The sequence below is a fragment of the Anneissia japonica genome, unplaced genomic scaffold, assembly GCF_011630105.1.
Source record: "Anneissia japonica isolate Jap-2015-1 unplaced genomic scaffold, ASM1163010v1 scaffold3711_len311769_cov181, whole genome shotgun sequence".
Lineage (NCBI taxonomy): Eukaryota > Metazoa > Echinodermata > Crinoidea > Comatulida > Comatulidae > Anneissia > Anneissia japonica.
This window is the reverse complement of record NW_022758350.1, coordinates 96300-105639: the sequence shown is the minus strand read 5'-3', so window position 1 is coordinate 105639 and position 9340 is coordinate 96300. Positions and strand designations below refer to the sequence as shown.

General features: G+C 36.9%; 1 protein-coding gene across 1 annotated transcript in view; it reads left to right on the top strand.

Annotated features, from left to right (window-relative positions):
- Window positions 1–9340, top strand: part of LOC117125253 (NXPE family member 3-like) — a 15363-nt gene that overhangs the window by 3035 nt on the left and 2988 nt on the right. The window contains exons 2-3 of the mRNA XM_033271715.1: window positions 1587–1865; window positions 8209–9002. Coding sequence (XP_033127606.1) covers window positions 1740–1865; window positions 8209–9002 — 920 coding nt within the window. The 5' untranslated portion in view covers window positions 1587–1739. The remainder of the gene's footprint in view (window positions 1–1586; window positions 1866–8208; window positions 9003–9340) is intronic.

The window sequence follows — 9340 nt, the reverse complement described above, 5'->3', positions numbered from 1 at the left end:
TTTATATATATATATAATATATATATATATATAAATATATATATATAATGATTTATTATCTACTGATTAGCTTGTGACGTATTCGAACCATGAAAAAAACAAATAAAATAAACTTAAAACAGTCATTAATTTAGTCTCTTTGTATGTACAGTACTTTCACAATTAATCAAGAGGTTTTTCCTTTTCTGCTTCTCTTTTTGAATTTCACTTTTGCGCAAGTATTGCGACTACACTATTGTGAGTGGAAATACTACCGTCTAGTTTATGATCAAACAGTACTAGGGGAAGCACACAAAACATTAGTTAGCACTTTGATTTCACAAGAATAAAGGTGATTTACTTAATTTATCAGTATCAGCTCAAGGAAAGCGAAATAGAGGGGGAATGGGGACACTTTCATAATTTTCTAGATGCCCTGAAAGGGCACTCATAGCACTCTCAGATTTAACTTCTAATTATAATTTTCCTTTTTTTTCAAACAACTTTTTTGGTGGCTCGGCGCCACTTGAATGCGCCACTGATTATTATTACGTAATTAGAGAGTACTGTTTTCATGTAAATTTCTATTTTTTAATTCTGTACTGTGCATGTGAACATTTTGAATGGAATTGTTTGCGCTTCATTAAATACAGTTATTATTATTATTATTATTATTATTATTATTATTATTATTATTATTATTATTATTATACAGTAAATTATGCCTATATAAGTACACTAAAGTCGAACACGGACTATAAATGATACGGTATCTGCCAGCTGGTATCGACTACAAACTTGAAAGTAAGTCAAAACTAAATGTGACCATACAGTCTATACTGTATATGCATTTAAATAGGCTATTAACCATTGAAAAAATACCCTTCTATTAACAACCGATGCCCTTCCCCAAGCTCGGCTCCTCAGCTTTCTCATGTTATGCATAAAACCAGCTTCATATTATATCTAAGTTCCATGTGTTTCCGCACAAACCGAACATTAATAATTTATAGAACGTCTTTAGCACACATTTATAGGCACCAAACTCCTTAACTGCAATAACGTAACGAATCGAATAAGAAATCAAATAAGAAACAGGATACCAAGTTCCTACTCACTCAACACTTCAGTGATCTGTTGACAGCGGCGTTATGCACGGGGCAGGGCACTTAAATCTCAGTCGGACAGGTGAAGCCCTATGTCGGTTACGACTCGCGGGACCACAATTTGATAAGAGAATTTAATATTTTTTTATAGGCATAATGCACTCTAAAAAACTTCAAAAACAACGAACAGTCTGTGTCACCCCAAATCAGGTTTCCGTCTTTTCCGTCCCCCTTTGTCGAACAGCTTTTCATCTTGCTAGGCCTTCCGTCACGCTGGTCGTTTTTTGTTCGTGTTGTCAACTAGACCGTTACTGATGATATAAAAATGATGCTAACTGATGACAATGATGATGATTTATGATTTTTTTTAGTCTTGATATAGATCGTTTATAATGAAATTGTATAGGCCTAAATAAAAAATGATCACAAAGCTGTTGAAAAAAATGGTAACAAACTAATGTTGCTATATTCATATTATATTATCATTCTATCTCTATCTAGATCAAAATGAAGATACCAAGGAATATTATCATTGTTTCCAGTCATGCTGGGTGTTATGCATGACGTCAGTATATAGTTCATTCGATCCATGGATAACCGTAGGCCCACTGTTTTTAGGTCAAATTACCATGAACTTGCACAACAGCACCGACGATGCTCATAGACGGACGAGGTATTAGCATTGGTGTTCGAAAATGGCTATTCATATTATCTATTGTTGTGTATTCGGTTATTTGCTATAAATCGTACACAGCAGAGTGGTATACGACATCACCTTTGGTAAGTATGAGAATTTGCATGCATTAGTAACTGAGACGAGTCCACCCAACCTTACCCCCTCCCCGTTTATACTGTCAAAATAGTCAACAAAGAATACGTGACGCCTGTGTGGAATTTTTCATATACTGCGCAGAAGACAATATAGGCCGGTCACGGCAAAATTGGTCCGGGCCAAAAAATTGTACGGCGGACAGATTTTGGCCGGTCCGGGTTGATTTAGCCGCTAAAACCGGTCCCGCTTGGATAAAATTGGTCCGCGTCGGACTCTCCACTTAAATTTTAACTCGTCTGCTGCTCGTAGGTTATGATTGTTTCTCCCGTGCAGTGGAGGAAAATAATTTATGCTTCTCCCACACTCGCGAAGTCTTTTTATGATTCGTATTGAGCTTTTGAGGACGTGTTTTATCAAACCCACCTGATAATGCATTTCCTAGGCGATACACCCGGCGATACACACAGCATGCATCATTTCGGCGGCCGTGGTTAGGTCTAGGTTTGTGCCTAAAATGAAACACAAGACTGATGTATTAGTTTTAAATATTCAGGATTATTGTGTGGGGTATTAGATCATACAATAGATGTTCTAATACATGAAATGTAGGGGTCAGAATTCTTGAATTGAAAACAAGGTAAAAAAATTAACTAAGGCGGACCAACACGATTTAAGACCACATCATTTAAAAATCTTTTCGTACTTTTACACCAAGGGGTTTACTGGGCGCGAAGCTTTACTGAATTTCACCTATGATTTCATACATAACGAATGAAAACATATTATATAATGAGAGATAAGATATTTATCTATCATTTGATTAAAAAAACAATATATATGAACAACGTTATAAAAATACAAGTTATAACTACAAATAGACGCCGGACCGATTTTGGCTTATGGGGACTACATTTGGTAGGTAATTTTAAAGCCAAAATCGATCCGGCGGACCGACTTTGGCCCCGGACCAAATTTTTCCTGACAGGCCTACTAATGAATGTATTTGAATACTATATTTTATATATATTTATTTGTTATTACTGTATGTACAATTTTTATATTTTAATGCAATGAATTGTTTCCGCTCTGCTTTTCCTTTTTAAAATTGGACAATAAAATTAAATTGAAAAAATTGAAAAAAAAAATTGATGAAACTTGCATTTCATATCAGTCCATATCAGAGATCAGCAGATAACATTGAACCGGAAACAAGAATATTGCGGAAATTTAAAAAATTGCACTAAGCGCTCAACTCGGCGAGATAAGCACAAAGTGACAATCTCTGAAATAGACTAGAAAAAAAAATCAAAAAAGAGGCCTAGAAATCAAGTTAGGGGGAGTGGAATGTTAGAAGCAGTCAACATAGCCAGATATCCTAATTAACCCGTCCTGGTCACCCTAAGGCCTGTTGACACTTGATTTTTCACTTTGTATGCAAATGGCGGCCATTTTGAAAATTCCGCCAAATTTATCTAAAATGTGCATATAATTGGAACTAAATAAGCTACAGATATGATGTTGGTGTATAAACTAATTAATTTCTATACAGGCAACAAACCAGACATATAAAGACTACTGTCACTCATGCCAGAATGGAACATAATTCAAAAATAAGTGTTTATTTGTTTAAAATAACCGTAAAATATACTTAAAATGTGCATAAAATAAGAATAAGTATATAAACTCACCAAAAGTAGTCGTGTTTGGTATCGTTGGAAAGCGCTTCCGATGCTGAATAATGTATTGCTGTATAAATGGTGTAATTTTTTTGAATGAACAGCATAATGTGTCTCTGAGATCGACTGTAAGATATATCATAGTATATCCCGTAAAGGTTTAATGGGGGCCCTGTTGGCTTGGGGACCACTTAAATTTTCCAATTGTTTTAAAAATGGAAATTATACTCGCATTTTAAATCTATGTGTGCCATTTCCGGCCACTTCGAGGTGCCGTATATGACCTTGCCTTAGCCCCAACCATGCTGGGACTGAGGTGGCATAGGTGTGTGAAAGTCCCTCCCTATCCACATTCACTCTATTTTGAATACCTTGATCTGCAACTGATATATAATTTATTTCTTTGTTAAAAGCAATCTAGAATACAATGCCAAATATTAGAAAAACGAGCAAATTTAATTCCCACAATCAAAGTGGTGACCGGATCAAAAAGGGTCCCCCAGTCTGAGGATGCCAAAGGGCCCAAGGGCCTATCGTTAGGTCACTGCCGGTGTAGTGCCCAATCACCACCAGAGGGACCTCACTAGAAACAAGTATTCTTCCGACTTTTGTGGGTTATTCTTGGTGTTTACACCGAATATATCCATCCACCCAAAAGGGACAGATATAGAGTAAGAATTTTCCCAATTAGGTTTAGAAATGGTGGGGACCACAGACATTTAAACAAAATAGCATCATACAGCGACATCATACTCCCTTCTTTCTGGTCTTTCTTCTCTCTTTCTTCTTTATTTTTTGGGGGTTGGGATAGACCCGCGTCTCCTGGACCCACCCTGAAACGATTGATTGAATGATTCTTTGATAATACTTTTTATATTCGCAAAGCTAAGAAAATGCATGTGCATAGGCCTATGCATAGACCTAATATAAATATGTTGCACGCAAATATTCAAATTAAAAATGTGTGTGCAAAATATTATTCACACAACATTTTTTGGCATTGTCTAAAAATTAAAGTCTTTTCATCCTTAACACTTATCTCTAGGGGGATTACCCACCCCGGTGTCACTTCGTGAGCAAAAATATTTCACTGATATGCATGGTGCTCCTAACATTGTTTGGGCCTGGGACCCACGACTCGCCCTTGCACCACTGGGAGGACCATGTCTATTAATGTTATAACAAATCAATCAGCCAATCAAATATATTATACAGCACGTAACATAACGGTACCATTGTTCATAGTTACAAGTATTTACTGTATGTAGAATCATCAATAAATAGGGTAAAACAACATACTGTATTTGCCCTGGCCACCATGAAGTAAGAGTGGGGCCCCTTAGCCTATCCGGGGTTCATTTGGACTCGGATGAACTAAGCATTTCCCCAGAAAGCAGACTGGTGTACATATCTGGTCAAACCTCCATAGTAAAATGATGGGTCGTAGTTGGACTGACCCCTTCTAATAAATCAGTCAAGAGTGTGTGGGATTTTGTTCTATTTGATTTTTTTTGAAAATTATAGAAAAAGTTACCGTATGCGTTATGCACGATTAAGGCTCAATAGTAAAATGCTAGTTAGTAGTAAGAGTACCCACCCCTCCCCTACTCCACCCAGAGAGCTCACGAACATTAGGCAACTGGGTCCTGTTTATTTTTTAATAGTATGCCATAATCAGATTTACAGGACAATATATGAAAAAAATACACAGTTTCTGATATGTATATACCGGAAAGCATAGCTCATCATTGGCAGAGCTTTCAAATGATACCAAACACGACAACTTTTGGTAAGTTTGATTTTTTGATTTTTGACCTTTTGTGTCATGTGACTTTATATATTGGTCTATATCACTGTAAATATGTATCATGTTGTTTAGGTGTAATGACAATAAATGATCAGTGTATAATTCCCTTTCCATTGACACCAATCATGACCATGTTTTATGTGGTGCGTCAACCATCTTAAAATTCAAAATGGCGGTCGATGACGTTGGGAAAAAAGTGGCGCCTAAATTTTTTTAATTCAGCGCAGTAAAAATGATAAAATTAGTAAATAAAATCTATTTTTGCACAAAAATCTATCTGGATTACATAGAAAACTGTACTAGGAGCTTATATACTCGTTCTTATTTTATGTACATTTTAAGTATATTTTGCGATTACAAATAAACACCTATTTTTAAATTATGTTCCATTCTGGCTTGAGTGACAGTAGTTTTTATATGTCTAGTTTTTTGCCTGTCTATAAATTATGAGTTTAGACACCAAAATAATATCTGTAGCTTATTTAGTTCCAATTTTATGCACATTTTAGATAAATTTGGCGGCCATTTGAAAAATGGCCGCCATTTGTATACAAGGGGTAAAATCAAGTGTAAACAGGGCTTAGGGTGACCAGAAGGGATTAATTAGGATATCTGGCTTGCTTCTAACATTCCACTCCCCCTAACTCATTTTTTTCAGATTTTTTTTCTAGTCTAAAAGTTGAGTCATAATGTAAAAAGTTTTTATTAGGCAGGCGAGATAGCCGCAACCACACACTATTACATTGAAAAGTAATTAAAGTTGAAAATTTGCTGCATTAAGTGCTTAACTCGGCGAGATAAGCACTTTTGTGCAAAAAGTGACAATTTCTGAAAGTTAAGTCAAAATGTAAAATGTTTTTGTTATGCACCGTGAGATAGCCGCAAACACACACTATTTTGCATGTACAGTACTTTTAAAATCAATTAAGAGGTTTTTGCTTTTCTCCTCTTTTTGAATTTCACTTTTGTGTAAGCAATATTGCGACTACACTATTGTGAGTGGAAATAATACCGTCTAATTTACGATCAAACAGGACTATGGAGATAGGGAGCACACAAAACATTAGTTAGCATTTCGATTTCGCCAACATAAACGTGATTTACTTAATTTATCATTATCAGTGGCGGCTCCATGAGGAAAGCAAAATAGAAGGGGGACAATGAGGGACTTGCACAATTTGGGAGAGTAGATCACCTCAGGTTGGGGCTGAGGAAAGAAAATTTATGATTATGATACTCTAGATTGCCGGAAATGGGACTCTCAGACCTAAATTCTAATTAAAATTTTCCTTTTTTTTTCCATTAAAAAAAATTATTTTGAAAAATTTAGGGTCGGCTCGGCCCCACTTGAATCCGCCACTGATTATTATGACGTCATTGCGATATTGCGTCAACGTAACACTGGAGTTTGTAAAATTTTGGTATCACTAAATCGAAATAGATAGACATGTCCGTGTCAAAGGCTGTATAATTATTATTTAATAATTGCTATATAAAATTCAATTAACTAACTATATTTTTTTGAAATTAGAAAAAACAGTAATCCTATGTATGTAGATAATATTAAACACTAGTATAAACGTACTGGTCAGAATAATATACAAAAGGAATAAATCGTTTATAGTAGACGCTTCCAATTTTAACAACGTTCAGTACATTATTTTCACAATAAATTTAGCCTCTGATAACCGCTGCACCCATAAAATCGATCTAGTGTTTTCTGAGATGGTTACGAACTGTATAAACAATTGCGTTTTTACTCGGTTTTGGTCCGCAAAATACGTACCGCACTTGGAAAACTGAACAGACAACATTCATGAGTCATACGTAATTGTTACTCTTTCCATTCGCTATTAAAAAGTGGGGTTTTAATTATAGAAGGTTGGTGAAAAGTGGGGAGACAATCGAGTTGATGTCCCCCCCCCCCTACTTTGAAAGGTGGGGGGGGGAACGTGTCCCCCTGTCCTTCACCGATCGACGCCCATGGGCCCCTTCGAGCAAAAAACACCAACCGTATTCCGTTTATTTTACCGGGTAATCGCGCTGAGCACTCAGCGGGTGGTCGACCGTTCGAGCAAGTTTTAGCGTGTAAAGAAACTACTCTGGAAGTAAATTTCAACTTATCCCATTTGTTTACTTGCTACTATAACCGGCCCACGTACACACAGCGCGGCACGGTGGAACGATAATGTAGCTCAGTAACTTATAATGGCTGCTTTAAAATCTGTACGTAGGCTAGTTTATTCAAGTTTATTTCTCCGAATAATGGTAAATCTACAAATCGATCGCGTAGCTATGCTACTAAATTTAGATTTCGTCGTGCATGTATGAGGAGGCGAAGGAGAGCTGCAACCATGCCTGAGCCGTAACCTATTGAATTTCGCGCTGGGCTGTGGACAAAACTTTTGGAAAAACAATTAAGGTTGATTTATCATCGCCTCCGGCTCCATGTCATTCCATGCACGGTATACTACCCAGCAATTTGGTGGTCAAAATTGTCGCGGGTAATCCAGATGGTAAGGTAATTAGACTAGTGTCCGAGCGGTTTTAGAAAGTGTGTACCGGTGAATTAACTATTAAATCGCACGGATATTTTTTCGCTCGAACGGGCCCCATGTCATAGCATAACCAAAGAAATACGAAATAATCTAATCCTTCATTAGCAATTCACTTTCATCTAACCTGTTTTGCCAGTATTCTGCTATTCTTAAGCTTAAGCACGTGCATACGCCTTATACTGTTATTTTCATTTTTACTTGCATAAGCCATGGCGGTTAATTATATTACTGTATATAGATTACTGTATAATATAATATAATTATGCCCCATACCCAATTTTACTACCAGAACTTGATCTTGTCTTGACAGAATTCCTTTGAACGACATATTTCGGCACCGAGGCTCACCAACTTGGATTCAATTCGATACTCGAAAGCAGAAAAAACCCCGGATTCACTACTTTCATTTTCCATGAACAGCCAAACAAGCCTAGGTCACGTAGTCCAGGCGACATCACCTACAGAGGTCGGTTTGTCCAGCTATAATGCCTTTGACCTAAATGAAAATCATCTCGATGTAGACCTACAGGTAACAAGCCCACGAAAAAGTACATATCGAATCGTTGAACTACAGAATAAATACGTAATATGTGATACGCTACACGTGTTTATTGAGGCGCGCGATGACAGTAACCATCCTAAACATTTCGGTGGAGATTATTTCCGAGCTAGAATCTACAACAACCAGAAATTAAACGCGAGTTCTTCGAATAATGGACCAATAATTGATCATGGAAATGGTACATACAGCGCATATTTTACGTTGCCATGGATTGGGTTAGTTAACATAGAAGTGTCACTTATACTACCAAGTGAAGTTATCAGGATCCTGAAAAGAATATATCACGAACATCCATATCGAATGGTTTACGAGGGGAAATTTCAATTGGGAGGGAAAACAGAAATCACAAAATGCCACGTGCATATGAACACATCCGTACAGTTATGTAATTTTACTGATGAAGTCGCACATCAGCCATGGTTTTGTGAGAAACCAAAGCATCTACCGTGCTCTTCTTGGATTGAGCATCACGGTAACTCACCACTGACAGAGAGTATGTCCAATGGATTATTAATAGACGGGGAGCCGGCTGCGTTTAAAACGTAAGTGACCAATGAATGTATGCTTATGGCAATTATTCGATAATCATTGATAATAATAATGATGATTATGATGTTGATGATGATATGATGGTGATGATGACGACGATGTCGATATGATAGTGGTATGGCCAGCGGGGGGCCGGATGAATTTTTCCCCAGATAATTTTCTTTCCCCCCCCCCTCCCATTTTTAACCCCAAAAAGAGATTAAAAACCAAGATTCGTCAGGGAGAACAAAAAAGGATATGTATTTTCTACATAATTGTAGACTACCTATCTATAATATCGATTGAATAAGCCTCTGATTCGGGGCCACCCCAGCATATCCCTCCTAAAATT